At 37.2% G+C, this 21,540-nt stretch overlaps 1 protein-coding gene across 5 annotated transcripts in view; it reads right to left on the bottom strand.

The window, feature by feature from the left end:
* ANO4 (anoctamin 4) overlaps window positions 1-21,540 on the bottom strand; it is a 354,484-nt gene that overhangs the window by 78,806 nt on the left and 254,138 nt on the right. For all 5 annotated transcript variants that reach the window (XM_074326212.1, XM_074326210.1, XM_019732194.2 and 2 more), the window contains one exon: window positions 6,511-6,617. In XM_074326212.1, coding sequence (XP_074182313.1) covers window positions 6,511-6,617 — 107 coding nt within the window. The remainder of the gene's footprint in view (window positions 1-6,510; window positions 6,618-21,540) is intronic.

Raw genomic sequence — 21,540 nt, 5'->3', positions numbered from 1 at the left:
GCGGAGGGTTTCTTTTTGCTGAGTACTATTGCATCATGTGGATACATAACTATTTGTTTATCTAGTCCCCTGATGATAGACATTTAGCTTGTTTCCAGTTTTGAGCTATTATAAATAATACTGCTATGAGCATTCGTGTATTAGTCTTTGTATGGATATCCGCTTTCCTTTCTTTTGGGTAAATAGTAAGAAGTGGAACTCCTAGAATATGATAGATGCATGTTCAACTTTTTGAGAAACTGCCAAGCCAATCTGTTTTTTGATGTGTTTGTACAATTTTACACTTTCACCAGCCGTGTATGAGAGTTCAAGTTCCTCCACATCCTTCCCAAAACTTGGTAGGGTCAGTCTTTAACTTCAGTCATTCTAATAGGCATGTAGTGGTATCTCCTGGTTTTACTTTTCATTTCTGTAATGAATAATGACGTTTAAATCTTCTCATGTGCTTATCTGCCATCTGTATATCTATCTTGTCTTGTGAAATGTCTATTCAAATCTATGCCCATGAATTCTTTTATGACTTAGTTATGAGTGTTTTTATATGTTCTAGATGTAAGTCTTTCATTAGACATAAGCTTTGAAAAATTTTCCGCTAGTATGTGACATCCTTTTTTCACTCTCTTAAAAATATATTTCAAAGAGATGTTCTAACTTTGTGAAGTCCAATTTATCCATTATTTTTTCTTTATGAATTGTGCTTTTTGTATTATATTTAACAATTCTCTGACTAACCCAAGGTCACAAAGATTTTCTCTTAGATTTTTTTATAATTTTAGGTTTTACATTTATTTATTTTTAAATTTCAAAAAATTTTCATTGAATTTATTGGGATGACGCTGGTTAATAAAATTATATAGGTTTTAAGTGTACATTTCTTTAATATATCATCTGTTTTACATTTAGATCTATAATCCATCTGAGTTGGTTTTTGTATATGAGTACAGGTTCCTTTTTTGCATATGGATGAATTATTCCAGTACCATTTATTAAAAAGACAATCCTTTATCTACTGAATTACCTTTGAGCCTTTGTCAAAATCATTTGTTCATATGTGTGGCTCCCCTTCTGGATTCTCTATTTTGGTCTACTTATCTGTCTATATTTACACTATAAAGATACCATACTTTCTTGATTACTGCCGATTTATAATTCTTGAAATCAGGTAGCTAATACTTTAGCTCTAAATTTGTGTTCTTTTTCAAAACTTTTTGGCTATTCTAGGTCCTTTCATTTCCTTATGAATTTTTGAATCAGTTTGTCACCCCTGGTCCCCCTCCCGCAACACCCAACACACACACACCCTTGGGGTTTTGACTGAGATTGCACTGAATCTGTAGATTAAATTGAGGAGAATTGACATCTTAAGTTTTCTGATCCATGAACAAGATATGTCTCTAAATAAAATTCTCTCAGCAATGTTTTGTAGTTTTCAGTGTATACATCTTACATGTCTTTTGTCAGAAAAGTATTTTCTATTTTTATGCTATTGTAAATGGTATTATTTTAAAATTTTTAATTCTTCATTGCTAGTTGTCAGTTTATAGAAATACAATTGAGTTTTGTATATCAATCTTGCTTCTTGTAACAATGCTAGACTCTTTAGTTCTACTACACTTTTAGTGGATTCTGTTGGAGTTTCTACACAAATCATCAAGTCATCTGAGAATAAAGATAGTTTCACTCCTTTTCTAATCTGGATGCCTCTTATTCTTTTTCTTGCCTTACTGCACTGGCTAGTAAAATGATTACTACAAGGAGCAGACATACTTGTCCTGTTCCTTATCCTTGGGGGAAAGCATTCAGTCTCTTACTACTATTAAGTATAATGTTAACTATAAGTGTGTCATAAATATACTTTATGAGGTTGAACAAGTTCCATACTATTTGTAGTTTGCTGAGTTTTTATAAGGAATGAATGTAGGATTCTTTCACATCCTACATTCATCCTGCACCTTTTTTCTTTGTCTGTAGAGATGACCAAATGGTGTTCCTTTTTTCTTTGCTAATATGGTGAATGATATTGATTGATTTTCAAATATTAAGCAACCTTACAGTCCTGGATAAACCCTGCTTGGTCATGATGTATTATCCTTTTTATATATTGTTGGGTCTTATTTGCTAAACTTTGTTGAAAATATTTGCATCTATATTTATGAAGGATATGGATTTGTAGTTTTCTTTTCTAGTATTGTCTTTGCCTGGTTTTGGTACCTGGGTAATATTACTCTCATAGGATAGGATGGGAAGTATTCTCTACTCAATTTTGTAAAAAAAAAAAAACTTTTGTAGAATCGATATTACTTCTTTCTGGAATGACTGATAGAATTGACCAGTGAAATAATCTGGGCCTAGAGTTTTCTTTGTGAGAAGACTTTAAAGTACAGATTCAATTTCTTTAATACATAGGGCTAATCAGATTATTTCATACTTTTTTTTTTCTGTCTTTCCTTTTTGATTGTTTCAGGTAGACGAGTAAATCTTGTGCCTGTGAGTCCATTTTGGCCAGAAGTGGAAGTTTAATGTGTCGATATTTAAAGTTTTTTTCATCAAGAATTATGCTACTTCCTGAAATATAACCTCAAAGAAAGATGGCTAGAAGGATGTCTTTCAAGTAGCTTATAAAGGAATGCTCTCCCTGCTTAGATCCAGATTGGAGTCCATAGGCTTAGCCTAACTGGAAAATGGAACATGCACTGATTCACTTTTTATTGATGGAGGATTTGCTAGAGGGTCAATCAATGTTTAGGTACTCGTAATCATAGTAATACAGTAATGTGTTTTAAGATGATTGACATTAACACTGGATGTTAATATCTAAGAAAATAACATCCATAGGGCTTTGCATTTTGTCTAACACAAAGGAGGTCCTCAATAAATACATTTGTAATGAATGGATAAATGATTATGTAGAAAGCTTTGATTTCCTGGATTCTGTATCAAGAATTCCACATATCTCATCAGTAACTTTCAAACATTCCAGATATTAGAGAAAATACAATTCCCAGGGACCTAATAAGAGACTCTGATAGTAACCTTTGTAAGTTTTTATAATTTATCAATGTCCCAGAAAGTGAGAAAGTAGTTAATATTTGAAGTTTATCAGTTACCCTTTGAGCACCAACTTTGAAAATACAAATCAATTTCAAGACTAATTTTATACACTTATATTGTTAAATAAACCTTGGTTGATCTATTAATTGCTGTATTTTGAAAATGAATTTCAACTGGTTTGATTTTTACAGTTGTAATAAATTCAGAGTGAAGCTGAAAAACTTACATAGTGGTAGTTTACACTCCATAAAATACCCTATGAATCATGTTTACAAATCACTATTTTTGTGTTATCTCTAATCAAATTGGCTCATGTAAGATGCCACTTTCTGAAAGTTTCAGGCAAAAAATAACACAAACATTTATTCTTTCAAAAAATCAAATTTTCTTCTAACATGTTTTTCCTTTTATTTATGAAACTAAAGATGACAATGAAACATCAACAGAGCATTTGCAATTGTACTCCATATTTGTTGGCATAATGCCTGATCCTGGGTTAATAGTTTACTCTGTAAATGGTTATTTCTAATTGGACACTCTTCCAGTTCATCATTAACAATTTTCAAAGCATTGGGGTTCTTGAATAGAATTCTCCTTTTTTTTTTTTCATAAAATGCTAACACTAGTAAGAAAATATTTCTTACTAATAACAATACTACACTTCCTGTGTTCCTTTAATACATTTAAAAATCACTGTCTCTGCCCTTCTTTTGTCTTCATCCTGACTAGTTGTAAAAATAGCCCACATTTTGAGATGAAAAATTGAGCACAATGATTGCTGCATGACCTCATTACACACAGTTTTTGACTGTGTAAGGATGTTATAGACACTCATCATGTTCAAAAGATTTTCAATTCAGTTCAACAAGCACTCCCACTATATGCCAGATACTGTGCTAAGCAATGATGATACAAAGATTAATAAGACAACTTATTTATAATTAAGGAGCTTATTATCTAGACTAGCAGCTTTCAACTGAAGATTCTCAACACACTAATGTGTTATAGTAAGTTATGAGGTGTGTCCTGCAAGTTATAATACCAATATCAGCGAAGGCACTGCTTTTAAAACTGATTTGCATTTTATGAAATAAGCCAGAATAGCTACTGCCATAATCATTTCACTTCCACACACTTGTTTTCTAGTATGTTCATGACACAAAGTTAACTTAAAAAAAAGTATGATAAAAAAATAAGTGTAGCACATCCTAAGTTTGTTTTTAAAATATCACATGGACAACTAAGGGATAAATATTTAAAAATTAACATAATATTTAAATTATTTAGTGTATCAAAATGTTAACAGTGGTTCTCTTTAGGTGGTAGAATTTTCATAATGTCATTGAAAATAAATAATTCAAGATAATAAGAGAAGATGTGCAAATGATTAATTACCAAATAAACACTCCAAATAGAATTGCCATATGAATTCAGAGGAGGGATGAATTCTTTCAAGCTACAATGGATGTAGGGCTTTATAGACAGGATGTGTCTCAAGGGTGGATGGCTGCTGCAGAGAATAGGAGGATGTGCTAAGCCACAGCCCTATGAGGTTAAGACAGACCTAAATCAGGTTCAATTTCACTTCACTGCATTGACTCACATTGGACATACTACTCCAGGTGTATTCGCACCTGGACTAGGTAGCCATTTGTTTCTCCCTGTTATATTTTAATCTATGCAGCTTGGGATAAAAGTAATTTTTGGCAGCTTCACCATCCTAGTGACTCACACTGAGCTTGCATTCAACTAACCCTCTCAAGTCTGTTCCTCTGCTGATGTTGAGCAACATTTCTCCCACACTGTACCAGGGTAGTTGCTTTGCTGATTCTGAGTGCAAGACTTTACATTTACAAACTATTAAATGTCATCTTGTTGGATTTGGCTGAGATTTCCAGATCACTGAGATATTTTAGGCTCCTGCCTCCAATGACTAACATTTAAAGCCTCCGTCCAGTCTCTACCCCTCACTTGAAAGCTTGAGGAGCAGGCTGTTTAGGTAATGTACTGGTTATCAATTTATTGCCCCCTTTGCTCCAAATGTACATTCTTTGCCTGCTTTGCAATAATGGAGCTGAACCTTGTAAATATTTCTACTTTGCCAGATGGTACAATGTTAAGCTTTGTCAGGGGAATGCGCTGGAGGGACACTGGAGGAGGAAGGAGTTTGTCTCCCTGGTACCAGTATGCTCTTCTCAGCAGGCTTCTATGGCTCCTATGGCACCCGGCTCCTGCAGTGCATGGCGGCCAGTGACACATGGCACCTCCCCGAGGGCACGTATCCCCTTGAACAGCCGACAGAGTAGTGCTGCTGGTGCAACACCTCCCAGTGCCTGGCTTCCTTAGAACCCCTTCAGGCAGCTTCCCGCAGTACTTGAGAGCGCAGATTCCCAGAGAGTCCTACTGGCACAGAACCCCCAGCCAACTGCTCTGCCACCTAGGGAGCCACAGCTACACCCCTTCTGACAGGGTCTGGATCTCAGCTCTGTTGGGGGGAATCTTTTTAGGGTTGGTGGCTGCTCCTAATATCCGCTATTCCTCTATTCTTTAGAGTTCTTCTTACTCTTTACCAGCCAATCCTCTATTACCCGAATCCTCTGCCACAGTTAATTTGTTATATCGAACTTTCTTTCTTCCAATTATATGGGATTTTTGTCTCCCGATTAGACCCTGACTGATAAAGGTGGTTATTCAAACTATTGATAAAGATGTTGCTGGGATAGAGATAAGGACAAAGCTACCCAAATCTTCCTGACATATAATAATCTGCTCAACAAGGCAGAAAATTTGGTAATATAATATGGAAAGGTTCTCACAAAAATATCCAAAATGTAAATTGTGGAGGCCATTTAATGGGGGAGGTGATCATTTGGAGAATTTACTTATGTGTAACAGCTCATCTCTGCATTTACAGCTCCCTCTACCGGCAACACCTACCCATCCTTCTTCCCACACTGGCTCCCTCAGTCCCACCTCAGTTCAAACTTCAGCTTCTCATTGAAGCTTTCCCTGACCATTCCATCTAAGCTTGAACTCAACCCCACCCCTTACCAGCCTATCTCTGGGACATCATCCATTTCAATTTCTTCATATTACTTATTATATTTACTTATTTATTGTCTGCTTTTAACTTCTTGAACATAAGCTCCAAGAGAGAACTGAGCTCATCTCTCCAACACCTAGTCCAGTGCCTGGCACATAATGAGCGTTCCATAAACATTTGTTGAATTGAGAGAATTTCTCCGTGATCTTACATGAATGAGATAACATGCTATTTAAATTAGAGACGTAAAGATGTTATTAAGATTTTACACTTGTGAGTTACCCATCAACCGTCAAGTCAGAGTCTTTATAAATGATGAGCATTTCTAGAATGGATATAAACTTAATAAAAATAAAGGAAAAAGTCTGTAGTCCCCCCAAATCAAATGTAGCTTGTTATACTAACATGCTACTTACCAATTTTGTTTTTTCCTTCTTCGTACTTTATTCTTTGTAAAATATGATGTACAATTCTACTTCTTGTGGCATTGTTGAAGAAAGTGTCTTTGTTGTGTATGATGAAGCTGCACGCACACATTGAAAACACAAGTTGAGGATTAATTGGAGGCAAGGGGTCAAATCTTTGATACAGTTTGGTGTTACTCATATAGAAGTGTCTCCAGTCAGGCGGAGAGAGGGTCTGTCTAGAAGAGCATGAGAGCCCAGAGGTCACACCAGGGGCAGGAGGACCACAAATCTCCGTAGTTTTGGTTCTCAGTCTCCCGAGCATTTAACGTCATTATATGTCAGGAAGGAGCTAGAGCTCAACAAAATTAAGGAACCTTAAAATAAACTAATAGCGAGTCTAAGCCTCACATCTTATTTTTCTCAGTAAGGTCATTAGACAAATTCAACTAAAAATTCATTTTGCTTTCATCTCTTCTCTTCTACCCCACCCCCTCCCATGTCATAACCACTTTATTTTTCAGGAATTGTATTATCTGAGACTGGCTTGGATGGTGGACACAGGACTTAGGGAATGAGCTCTGGTCTGGCTCAGGGGTGAGATGAGAGGGAAGTCTCTAGAAATCACTCCTGTCCATTCTTTTCCCATGTTCTTTCCAGGATGAGACCTCTTTTGTAAAGCCTGTACTTGATTGCTTTCTCTCTCAGCCAGCAGCCCACCCAGCCTTTCACTCACACCCCGACACTGGTTTTTCCAGCCGATGTTCCTTCCCTACTGAGAGGTTTTCCAGGAGAGATAGCGCTTCCAGGACCATATAATCCAGCATGAAGTGGCCATGACTTCCTTTCCCAGGAATGTGTTGAACGGTAAACTATTAGAGATACTGTAAGTAAAATTGCTTCATTTATTGTGAAGTTTAACCAAGCAATCCTTGACGGGGTTCTTTGCATGAGTTGAACACCATGCAAGGTATATATCAGTGTTGACGGCCGTTGTCCTCAAAATCCAACTCAGAAGTCACCTCCCCCAGCAAGTTTCCCCACCCCTCGAACTGCACTCCTGCCCCCAAAAGAATTCAGTACTCTCTCCTGAGCTTCTTGTCTTGAAAACACATTAATTTACTGATTGTTCTCTACTGTCATTTATATGTTTTTATTCATTCACTCAGCAAATGTTTATTGGGGGCTCTCTGTAAAGTACTGATTATATAATGGTAAATAAGATAGATAAAATCTTTGTCCTTGAGAGGCCTACAGGCTAGTGGGGAAGACAAACCATAAAGGAAATGAACATGATCGCAGGGCAGAGGTGGGCAGAATCAACTTCCTTTGACATGCCTTCCTCCCACACAAGACTGGGCTCATTCGGGACAAAACACTGAATCATCATTATTTCCATAGGCCCGGGATATAGATGTGGCTGGAACACAGTACAGGTATAGGTTTTTGAACAGCAGTAAGTGAGGATCATGGGGATTTATGTTGGAAAAATTGTCATTAAATCTTTTTCTTTAAGAAGAAGGATTATCAAGACTCACTCAAATGATGGAGAAAGAGATAAAACTGGCCTAGAGAAAGGGTGGTCTAGACATGGGGTTTGGTTTGGGAACAGAGTTGGGAATGTTAGTTTAGGATAACATATAAAGGAGAGAATGGGCTGAGAATATGAAGACAAAATATGTAAATCATATGAACCGATTCCTTAGAGAAGTATTTTCCTCTCACTTTTACTTCTCTTGAATTTTGTTACTGAATATTTTTCTCAGAAAAAAGTAATTTGACTTGATGGATTAGAGATAAATGCTATGTGGGTGAATGAGGAAGCTGCAGAATGTATTTTATATTTTCTCTAGAGTTTTCTGAAAACATTTTATGGTATCAAAGAGGAAGAGGTAAAAACCAAGAGACACATTGAAGGTGCTTCCTTTTATTCTATCCTCCTCTGCTCTTTCACCTTACCTGAGACATACCATTGCATTTTAATACCAGATAAAGATGTCATAAAGAAATAGACAACAAATAAAAAAGCCCATTTTGACTCACAATTTCATATGATAACTGAAAGCTGATAACCACAGCCATACTTGACAAGACAATTTCAAGCTTAAAAGCCCATGTCCCTCTGTCACTACATGTTTTTCTGCTTCCTTCTACTTTTATGGCACCACATTACATTCTTTGAGCTCATGTGACAGTTCTCTGTAAGTACTAAAGACAATCTTCACAAATGTGTTTTCCTCTTCCTCACATCTACGTTGTACCTGGAGCCTGGAAATACTATAGTGGAACAAACATACAAGGTGTGATCAAACAATACTGTGAATGTTTAAATAAAAAGTAATTTATTATAGTAACAGACAGATTGCCATTAATTCCCCTTAAAATACTCCCCCTTGCTTCCAACACACGTATCCCATTATTCTTGCTACTTTCTGAAGCAGTTTTGAAAGTCCTCTTTCATGAATGTCTTTAGCTACACTGTCATGGCTGCCTCAATGTCCTGAATCGACTCAAAACATTTATCTTTCATGGTCATTTTGACTTTGGGGAAGAGCCAGAAGACACACGGTGCCAGATTTGGTGAATAAGGTGGATGAGGACACCCTATAATGTTTTTATTTGACAGAAATTGCTGTACCAGAAGTGATGCATGACACAGACCACTGTCACGATGGAGGATGATTTATGGCACACGTTAAAACACACCTTCTCTCAACCGTAGTTCACACCCGATTGCACCAAACAAGTTGAAACTTGTCACACACTGTTACTAAGGTTTGAAGTGCTGCTTCCCATATTGAATATCCCTGACTTTCCATTGGATGGCACTCGGCAGCAGCATTCACTATATTTTGTGATTACAACAGAAAGGCTCCATGTCACACATTGCTTCTCGTATGGCACTTTCTGTCAAATAAAAACATTATGGTGTGTTCTCACCCACCTTATTCACCGGATCTGGCACTGTGTGACTTCTGGCTCTTCCCCAAAGTCAAAATGATCATGAAAGGTAAACGTTTTGAATCGATTCAGGACATCAAGGTAGACACGACAGTGCTGCTAGACACTCACGAAAGAGGACTTCCAGAACTGCTTCAGAAAGTGGCAAGAATGATGGGATAAGTGTGTTTGAAGCGAGGGGGAGTATTTTGAGGGGGATTAATGTCAATGTGTCTTTTACTGTAATAAAATTTAAATATTCACTGTATTTTCTGATCACAGCTCATATAGAGCATGTGCCAGGAGGTATTCTAAGCACTCCAGATATGTTAACGCATTCAATCCTTACAATGACCCAGGAGGTTAAGTACTCTATAGCCCCATCTTACGAATAAAGAATCAGAGAGCTTAAGTGATGTGCCCAAAGTCACTCAACTAGTAAGAGGCAAAGCCAGGATTTGAACTCAGGCAGTCTGGCTCTAGAGACTCCACTACACTTATCTGACTTCCTGGGTCAGAAACTTCCTGACTCCTAGAAGTTGGCTCTCCTTGGGATTAGCCCAAGAGTTGCTCTGTTTGGAATGCTCTCTTTGCTTCCACTCATCCTTCAAGCCTCAGCTCAGGGCACATCTACCTCCAAGGGTCTTCCTGAGCCCCTACCCTTACCCTGAAAAGTAACGTGGTACTATAAAAACAGAAGGAAGCAGAAACCCTTTAATGAAGGAGAGAGATGGGATTTTAGTTATAACATCACTCCTGCTTTTCCTTAAGATGCTGAAGTGAGATAGTCTTCAGTCTACCTTGGCTTTGCCACTTACTATGTGGTGTTAGGACCACCCCTCAACTTTTCTGAGTCTCGGTTTCTTCATCTGTGAAAATGGGGATAATACTGTAATTTCTCATAGGGTTTTTGAAGAATTAGAAGAGATGGTGAGTACTGCTGAGCCCACTGTCTGGCAGTCAATAAGCTCTCAGAGTTAGCTGTCATTGCTGTTGCTTCTATGACATTATACAGTCCTTGTCTGCCTACATGCCTGACTTCTCTGTGTGAGCTTCTTGAGGCAGGGACCAGCCATACTCATCTCTGTCTCCCAGCACTGGCACAGGGTTTGGCACATAACAAGCTTTCAAAATTGGCTCAAATGAGCTGACCTTCTAGAGAGCATTAGCTAACACTGGAGGTTACGAGACTAAATCTCATCTCCTTATACCTTGGCCTCTACTCTTTCTACCCACTCCATCTTTCCAGCTACTACTTGAACCATTCCCTCTACAAATTGCCTAAGGATCTTCCTGTAGGGTGTGGAGCAATCTCATTTTCTCTGTCAATCCTTCAAACCGGAGGGCTAAGAGAAGGAACAGTGATGATTCTCTACATCATGGTTCTTAAGCTTTTCTTAGTCACTTAGCTAAAACAACTTTCTTCAAATGAAATCTCTCTCTCTCTCTCTCTCTCTCTCTCTCTCTCTCTCTCTCTCTCTCAGACACACACACACAATGGAAGCTGAGCTGTTCTGAGAAACATAAGACTTGGTGCTCAGTCTCTGAGGTATCAGGGCGCCACCCAGGACTGGAAACTCAGCTCTGTTTGCACACTTTGCTGCTGGGACAGCAAGTCAGTACAAATCCTGAGGGCTACTTGACCAGGTCTATCAAAATTATGCATATATCCTCATTAAATATCTCCTGACCCAGTAATTCCTCCTTTAGAAATTTATTCTACAAATACACTCACACATGTGCAAAGTGACAGATGTATGCAAATGCTCATTGCTGAGTAAGTTATAATAGCAAAAAATTTGGAAATGACCTAAACAAATCATTAGTGGAGGATTGGCTAAACAAAAAGATGAAGAGTGCTCACTGTGTATATATATATGAAAGTCCAAGACACTGCAGGGGAAAAGCAAGGTTTAAAACAGCCACACAGCTATTTGTGTCAAAAAGACAAACATATACAAATAAGGAAATAATAGCTATAAAAGTAATGACATATACATTCACTTGTGCATGCATAAAATAACTATGGAAGGATACATATCGGAAATGCTGGTTGCCTCTGGGAACTAGGTGGCTGGGAAGGTAGGAAGGAAACTTCAATGTACATACTTAGGAAATTTTTATCACATGTAAGTACTGCCTATAAAAATGGAAATATATTTTTAAAAATAAATTTTAAAGGGAAAATGCAATTACTGTTTCAGGTGTGTTCTCACCTTCCCACTGAGTGGTGAGGAGGGGAATACACTGCTGAATTGGTGGAAGATTAAGGCTCTAAACATACATATCCTTCTCCTGCGCTTTGGAGGGGTTATGTAACATGCACAACGTCATACAACCAGCAGGTGGTGAGGAGGGATTCAAAACCCATCTGTCTTGTTCCAAAATTTCCCATTAGTTTGTAAAAGGAACTGCTGGGAGCACAGGTCTGCCTGTACACATGTGTGTGTGAAGGGGGTTTTCTGGATGCTTTTATCTTGCCCTGTGAAGAAGGCCCTGCTTAAGTAATGGATAAACCTGAGCCTGAAGTTCCCACTAACTCCCTGTTAGGGCCTCTATGCTCCTGTTTTCTCCAGAGGTAAGCAACCCTTTGTTTTTGTTTGGCAAGACTCATGATCTCCTCCTTGCCAGGAAGGGAGGAAATGGGAAAGGAATATGCTGTGAAATTGAGGTTTAGTTACAGACTTCCATGAGAAGTGATTATTTGCTCTTTACTAATACATTCTCCCATGGCCAACTGTCCACAGCAGTGGTATAAAGTACTGCTATATGCTGTTTGTTTAGTAAGCAAGCATTCTACTTGTTCTGTGCAAAGCAATGTGCAATGATTGAGGGTGTTGCATGTGGAGGTGGATAGAGGGTAGGAAGAAATGTAGGTGTTATGTATGTATGTATTTTGAGTGAGGGGAATGCAAAGGTGAAAAGAACCCAGCTCTTCTCCTAAGAGGAGTTTCTATTCTTATTAGACAAAATGAGAAACACATGAACATTAAAGAGTATAAATTAGGGAGAGGTGTTCATTACAGCTGGGTATAAAAACAGCTAATTAGAAAGTGTGCCACTTTTAAAAGCAGATAACTCATTGCTTCCTACAAACTCTCCTCTTAGGCCATGGCTATGAAGATAAGACCACACTTTTTTCACAACTACTTTAGTTTGAATTTTCTGGAGTCCAGTACTATTGAACAGAAATTTCTGAGATATTGAAAATGTTCTATATCTGTGCTATCCAACATGGTAGCCACTAGTCACATGTAGCTCTTGAGCACTTAAAACTGTGGCTAGTGCAATTGAGAAAGTGAATTTCTATTTTTATTTAATTTTTACTGATTAAAATTCAAATTCAAATAGCCACATGTGCAAATAAACATTTTGACAACACAAATAAACAACTGCCAAGATTGTGGATAACACGTTAAACATGTGGGCAGAGGCTCAGTAACGGGATCCTTATACTGAATCTCCCTTTGAAGCAGAAGAGTGTGAGATGGGTGAGAGTGCGCTCCAGGTCCATGTACAGGTTGTCAGAAGACCTGGGTTCAAATCCTGCTCTCCCACTTTAGCTGTGTGGTTTTGAGGAAATCATTGAGTTTCTTTGGGACACAGTTACTTCTCGGGAAAATAAGAGCCATATTGCCTTAATTGCCCAAGGACAGGGTTAGCTAGTCACAAAGTGAGGCTATAAAGTATTAAGCTAGATCATCAAACTTAGTTGGTAAATGACTGGACTCCATATATCCAACTGCCTACTTGACATAGCATTTGAAGCCTAAGAGACAACTCAAACTGATCATGTCCCAAACAGAACTCTTGATCTGCACTCTTAAGAGAAAAATCTGTTTATTCCCTAGTCTTTTCCATCTTAAGAAATGGTACTGCTAAAAGCTAAAATAAATGAATGAGATGATATCAAACTTAAAAGCTTCTGCACAGCAAAAAAAACTGTCGACAAAATAAAGAGGCAACCAACTGAATGGGAGAAGATTTTTGCAAACAGTGCCTCCGATAAGGGGCTAATATCCAAAATATACAAGGAACTCATGCAACTCAACAACAGAAAAACAAACAACCCAATTGAAAAATGGGCAGAGGACCTGAAGAGAAGTTTCTCCAAAGAGAACATAACAAATGGCAAATAGACATACGAAAAAATGCTCAACATCACTAATCATCAGAGAAATGCAAATAAAAACCACAATGAGATATCACTTCACCCCAGTTAGAATGGCTATCATCAACAAGACAAATAGTAACAAGTGTTGGAGAGGCTGTGGAGAAAAAGGAACCCTCATATACTATTGGTGGGAATGCAGACTGGTGCAGCCATTATGGAAGGCAGTGTGGAGGTTCCTAAAAAAATTATGAATAGAATTACCATATGACCCAGCAATCCCTCTCCTGGGTATCTACCCCCAAAATCTGAAAACATGTATCCAAAAAGACACATGTGCTCCAATGTTCATTGCAGCTTTATTTATGGTGGCCAAGACATGGAAACAACCACAATGTCCGTTGATAGATGAATGGATAAAGAAGTTGTGGTATATATACTCAATGGAATACTATTCGGTGGTAAGAAAAAATGAAATAGGACCATTTGTGACAACATGGATGGATCTTGAGGTTATAATGCTAAGCAAAGTAAGTCAGACAGGAAAAGCAGATATGATTTCACTGATATGTGGTATATAAACCAAAAACAACAAAAGAACAAGACAAACAAATGAGAAACAAAAACTTATAGACACAGACAATAGTTTAGTGGTTACCAGAGGGTAAGGGGGGTGGGAGGTGGGAGATGAGGGTAAAGGAGATCAAATATATTGTGATGGAAGGAGAAATGACTCTGGGTGGTGAACATACAATGGGATTTATAGATGATGTAATACAGAATTGTACACCTGAAATCTATGTAACTTTACTAACAATTGTCACCCCAATAAACTTTAATTCACAAAAAAAGAAATGGTACTGTTACACATCCAATTTTTCAAGTCACAAATGTGAAATGCATCCTTGATTCTTTCTTTGCCTCATGTCCAATATCCAATCAAATTCTTAGAGTCCCTCTTCCCAAATGCTATCCTGAACTTGATCCTTTTTGCCCTCTTTGCTTTGAAGTTGTTTCTAGGACCACTGCAATAGCCTCTGAACTAGTCTCTCATTTCACTCTTTCTCCCTTTAGTTCATTCTCTACATAGCAATGATCTTTTAAAACATAAATAAAATCTTATCCCTCTCTCTTCAATGACTCCTCATAGATTTGGAATAAAGCTGCTTTCCATGCTCCTATCTGGTCTGGTTCTTGCCTATACCAATGACCTTATCTCCTCCTCTCTTCTTCCTCTTACACCTTGTAAACCATAACACTGCTCATTTTTCTGTCCTTGGAAATAACCCAGAGTGTTATTGCCAAGGGCTTTTGCTCATGATGTTCCCAGATTTTTGAACAACTTTTGTGTCAGCTTTAATTCATCACCTTACTATTCAGCTAAGACAGTCACTCTCCAGCTCCACAAGTCACTTTCTCTCTCTTCCATAACCTTCTTTCATTTTCTTATGTTTTACTCTCCAAAAATTTTTATTAGTGTAGAGGTAGGAGGAGATGTGTCTCCATATTCTTATCTGCCCCCCTTCCTCTCTAGAATGCAGGCTTTATGAGGGCAGGGCTTGGACTGCCTTGTTCCCTACTCTAGGGCCTGAGGGAATAAGCAGACCACATGTTCTTCATTACCCAGAGGCCACTGAATGTTCCAGAAATTGTCAGATTACATTATAGATAAATTTTACAATTTTTTCCTAACTTGTAAGATTCTGAAAATCAGTTTATTCTATCATGATTCTTTGTATGTGATACTACTTTGGGGGAAACAAAGGCAATGAAGAGGCTTTTACAACTTGGTTTAACACCTATTTTATGGAATCTCTGAGATTGGTAAAATAAACAAGTATCTCAAAGGTATGAAAATCTCCATGGTTTACAACTTCAAGTAGTTATCTTTCTCAAAAAGCATTTAATTCCTTATAGATGGTGCTATACAATTATTTCAGAATTACAGTCACATTACTGACGTCCATAAACTGAAAAAATACCCTAAGGCATATGGCAAAGCAGGAAATAGACCCAGGTAACTAATGAAGGCATGTTTCTTAGCCCTGGAGCTGAGGTGCTTGAGGCATGTGCCTCGCTGGATGCCAGAGGTGCTATGCATCAGTGATGGCTACATGCGTCTCGGTCTCCATTTTTAATGGAAGCATCTATTGTAATTATCCTGTGCCCATCTCCCCACTGTCTCTTGGAAATATAGGGGGCAATTAACTGGTCTTATTTCATTAACAGTTCTCTGGCTCAAGAACCATACCTGAAGAGATGCTTCTAATAACTCTCATCCCCAATGGAACCTAATGTTGGAACATGAGATCCCGGATGTTGAGCCTGATGCCATATTGGGATGAGATCTTCGGGGATCCTGGAATAGGAATGAATATATTTTCTATGTGGGAGAAATGAGAATAAATGATGGCCAGAGGGAAGACTGTGGTAGACTGTGAAAAATGGCCAGGAATTCTTTGCATTGCTGTATGCACATTCCTTTGGAATTTTTTGCTTCTTCCATCAAGAGGTAGTGTATCTCTCCACCTTTTGAATCCAAGAGGGACCTGAGACTGACGTTAATCAACAGAATGTGGCAGAAGTGATTTTGTGAGAGTTCTGAGCCTCGGCCCAGGTGCTGTAGCTTCCAAGACTGCCCCAAGACTGCCAATGTAAAGAAGCCTGAAAATAAATATTTCAGGAAAGTTTCTTAATTGGGTTTTAAGTAGAAATTTCCTTTTTAACAAGGAGAAGCAAAGCTGATACACTTGACTGTCACTTACATTATGTCCTCAAATTAATGAAAATTTAAGTAGGAACAAAGCAACCAATTAATTTTTTATGTGACAAGGCCTATTTTGAGAGTTCTCCGGGCTTTAGGCAACCACAGTGCAATAACTAACTTCTTCTCTTAAGTATACTTGTTATGAGTAAAAGGATGAGATAATTATCAGACTAAACATATAATGTTCAGAGTTCTGACTGTTTGGTAAAGATTTTCAAGCCTCATTTTAGGATTAAGGTGATAAGTTTGTGGAATATAAAACAATGTGAGCATTTTTCTTATTCCAATGGTCATTTCTAACTCTACTTCATGATATCATCTTTGCTATTTGAATGTTAAATAGAAGTTAAGAAATATTTCCTTCTGAGACCTCCAGATAAAGATGGAGAATTAAACACTTGCCTTCAATTTTGCTCTCTTTCAAAACCCCACAAGAATAGTAAAGCGTGTGTGTGTATGCGTGTACCCATTTGTGTGTGCTTAAATAAAGGTATAAACCCTCCAAGAACAAAGATAACAAAAGAGAACAGCAACAAAATGTTGGAATGTGAAAAGCAGACAGATACGTAGTAACAGATTTAGGGGACCAGAAAACCTGAATCCTAAACCAGCTCTTGGGAAAAACCAAGAACAATCATATTTATGCTACAAGAATCTCATAAAATTTTAGACCTGGGATACCAGTGACCTCTAGAAGTGGGATGAAATGGATGTTAAAATAGGTACTGGTTAAAAGCTATTTAGGAAGATGTTAGGTGCCCATATCCTCACCTGTACTCTACCAGATGACTGGAGCTTTGTTTTTGTTTTGTTTTCATAAGATAATGCAGTCTCTAAACTGTAAAACATCAGGCATAGTTAGGGTAGTGAAAACTGAAGGATCGAGTGAATATTTGTATCCTGGTATCCAGCTATCTCCATCCACTTAGGCTCCAGAATATTGGCAGCCAGGCCTTGACTTTCCAGGCAGAAGACTGGCAAATTCTTCTCTGGGGAATCTGATCTGTCTAAGATGAAAGATCTAAAGGCAGTGACATTGGAGACTCCAAAATGAAACCATCCAGTTTTTCCTACGAGGAAGCCCTCAGTGGACAGGCCCCACCTATTACTTTGCACTTACATTCAAGTTTTGTATTTCCTATTCTTCACTATAGACAGTCAACCAAAGATTACTAGGTATCTGAAGAAATCAATTAAAACCTACTAAAAAATCATGATGAATAAAAGCCATACATGACAAACCCCCAGCTACCATCATATTCAATGGTAAAAAGCTAAAAGCTTTCCCTCTAAGATCAGAACAAGACAAGGATGTCACGCTCATCATTTTTATTCGTCATACTACTGGATGCTCTAGCCAGAGCAATTAAGCAAGAAAAAGAAATAAAAGGCGTTCAAGTCGGAAAGGAATTAGTAAAACTGTCACTATTTGCAGATGACATGATATCATGATATTATATATAGAAAACCCTAAAGACTCAACAAAAAAACTGTTAGAATTAACAAATTCAATAAAGTTGCAGAATACCAAATTAATATATAAAAATCTGTTGTGTCTCTATACACTAATAATGAACTATCAGAAAAAAAAATTAAGAAAAACATTCCATTTATAATTGTATCAAAAAGAATGAATTACGTAGGAATAAATTTAATCAAGGAGATGTGAGACCTGTACACTGAAAACTATAAGATACTGGTGAAAGAAATTGAAGATGACGCAAATAAATGGAAAGATATTCCATGCTTATGGATAGGAAGAATTAATATTTCAAAATATCCATACTACCCAAAACAATCTACAGATCCAATGCAATCCCTCTCAACATACCAATGACATTATCCACTGAAATAAAACAAACAATGCCAAAATTTGTATGGAATCACGAAGAACCTGAATAGCCACAGCAATCTTGATAAAGAAGAACAGAGCTGAAGGCATCATGCTCCCTGATTTCACACTATACTACAAAGCTTTAGTAGCCAAAAAAGTATGGCAATGGCATAAAAACAGACACAAAGATCAAAGAAACATAATAGAGAGCCCAGAAATAAACCCAAATATTTATGGTTTAGCCAAGAACATACAATAAGAACAGTCTCGTCAATGAAAGGTGTTGGGAAAACTGGACAACTATATGCAAAAGTATGAAACTGTACTCTTATCTTATACCATACATAAAAATTAACTCAGAATGGATTAAATATTTGAACATAAAACATGAAGCCATAAAACTCCTGAAGAAAGCAGGTGGCAAGCTCATTGATATCAGTCTTGGGGATAATTTTTTGGATTAGACACCAAAAGGCAACCCATGGAATGGGAGAAGATATTTGCAAATCACATATATGATAAGGGGTTAATAACCAAATATATAAAGAACTCACAAGTCAATAGCAAAACAACCCAAACAATCCAATTTAAAAACAAAATGGGCAGGGGATGTGAATAGACATTTTCCCTGAGAAGACATACTAATGGCTTAACATCACTAATCATCAGGGAAATGCAAATTAAAACCACAAGGAGATATCACCTCACACCTGTTAGAATGGCTATTATCAAAAAGAAGAGAAATATCAAAAAGAAGTGAGGATGTGGAGAAAAGGGAACTCATATGCTCTGTTAGTTGCATTGTAAACTGGTACAGTCATTATGGAAAACATTATGGAGGTTCCTCAAAATTTAAAAATATAACTACATATGACCCAGCAATTCCACTTCTGCATATTTACTAAAGGAAATGAAAACACGAACTTGAAATGCTATCTGCACCCCCATATTCATTGCATCATTATTTACAATAGCCAAGGTATAGAAGCAACCTAAGTGTCCTTTAAGAATGAATGGATAAATATGACACACACACACACACACACGAATAGAATTCAGCCATTAAAAGAACAAAATCTCGCCATTTTCAACAGCATGGATAGACCTTGAGGGTATTATGCAAAGTGAAATAAGTCAGATAAAGACAAATACCATGTACCTCCATAGAAAAGAAAACAAGTTACACAAAGACATATACCATCTCACTTACATGTAGAATCTAAACAAACAAACAAACAAACAAACAAGCTCACAGATACAGAGAACAGATTGGTGATTGCCAAAGGTAGGAGGTAGAGGGTTGAGGGGGGAGGTAGGCAAAATGGGAGAAGGGAGTCAAAAGGTACAAACTTCCAGTTATACGGTAAAATAAATAAGTCCTGGGGATGTAATGCATAGCATGGTTAATTTAGTTAATAATACTATACTGCATATTTAAAAGCTGCTAAGAGAATAAATCTTAAAAGTTCTCATCATAAAAAAAACCTGTAACTCTGTATGGTGACAAATGTTAACTAGACTTATTGTGGTGATGATCCTTTTGCAATATATACAAATATAATCATTATGGTGTACACCTGAAACTAATATGTTATGTGTCAATTATACCTCAATTTAAAAAATCATTATGCTCAGAGAATTAAGATAATTGAATTGTAAAAAAAAAACACCTGAAAATATGATTTAAAAAAGCCAGAACATTATGAGAATAACTCTTAAAAACTAAACAAAATGAGAGCAGAAATTAAAACTCAAAGAATTAAAAATAAGTTGAGGAAATCTCTCAGTTACATATTATGCAAAATGGAGAAAATACAAGGACATGAGAGGATCAGCTCAGGAAGTCCTATATCTGAAAAATAGGAATTCCAGAAAGAGAAGGAACAAATCCACAAAATTCAAGAATTACGCAGCAAAATTTTCCTAAACTGAAAGCGTATTCAAGAAGAAAATGTCCACAGAGTCCCCAGTATAATAGATGAACACAGAACCACGTCAAGATCATAACTAGGATATTTCAGAGCACTGGGGACAAAGAGCTCATGATGCTAGCCTCCACAGAAAAGAAAACAAGTTACAGAGAGAGAATGAGAAACGGGAATGTTTTTGAAGTTCTTTGCAGCAATATTGAATTTTAGAATCAAAGGAGCAAGACTTTTAAAATTCTGAGAAAAGGAATTTGTCTGGATATAGAATTGTATACATAGTCAAACTATCATCACGAGTGAACTATAATAGATACGTGCATTAGTTTGCTATAACAAAGTACTCTGGGTTGGGTGGCTTAAAGAACAGAAATGTGTTTTCTCACAATTTTGGAGCTGCTTCACGGATAGATGGAAATTTTTTCTGAGCCTAAGAGCTGATATAATAACATCTACTTTATTGGTTTAAGGTAAAACAAACCTGGGTTACAGTCTTGATTCTGCCAAGTACAGCTGACCCTTGAAAAATTAGAGGGATAGGGGCACCAACCTCCACTCTCCATGCAGTCAAAAATCCACATATAACTTTGGACTCCCCAAAAGCTTAACTACTAAAAGTCTACTGTTGACTGGAAGCCTTACGATTAACAGTCAATTAACACATATTTCGTATGTTATATGCAGTATATACTGTATACTTACAACAAAGCCGGAAAAAAATGTTATTACAAACATCGTAAGGAAAACACATTTACAGTATTTATTGAAAAAATCTGTGTATAAGTGAATCTGTGTAGTTCAAACCCGTGTTGTTCAAGGGTCAACTATACTGTTTGAATTTAGGAAAGTAACTTCTTTAAGCCTCAGTATCCTTATGTTTCAAATGTCCCACTTCAGAGGGAGGTGTGCGGATTAGAAGGTATTGTATGCAGTGTTCTCATGTACACAGTGGGCTTGTAAATTATAGTTTTATGATTTTATTATTAGCTCATTTTTTATAAAGATTACTGAGACTCATAGTTCTAACATGCCCCAGTAAATAAGTACCTGCCACTTTGAAATCAGGTGTTGAAAGGTCTTTTAATAAATGTATTTTAATAAAATCTTTCGGACACACACACAAAAATGTATTGAGAATGATATCAAACACATATGTACCTGTTAACTCGGGAAATAAAAGTTTGCAGATGTACTTGAAGTCCCCTGTGCGCTCCTCCTCAATTTTAGTCCCTCCCCCAGAAGTAATCACTGTTGGAAACTTTTTATAATCCCTAATGTGTATGTATTCCTAAATACACACCATTATATTGTATGTTTTAAATCTTCACAGAAATGGTATCATGCTGTACGCATTCTCCTGTAACCAGCTTTCCCTGTGCAACCATTTGAGGTTCATTCATGTTGATACAAGGAGCTCGAGTCCAGTCATATGCCTTCTGCTTACAAGTCTGTTGTACGAGGACAC

The sequence above is a fragment of the Rhinolophus sinicus genome, linkage group LG02, assembly GCF_036562045.2.
Source record: "Rhinolophus sinicus isolate RSC01 linkage group LG02, ASM3656204v1, whole genome shotgun sequence".
Classification (NCBI taxonomy): Eukaryota; Metazoa; Chordata; class Mammalia; order Chiroptera; family Rhinolophidae; genus Rhinolophus; species Rhinolophus sinicus.
The sequence above is the reverse complement of the archived record's forward strand: the minus strand, read 5'-3'. Positions and strand labels throughout refer to the sequence as shown.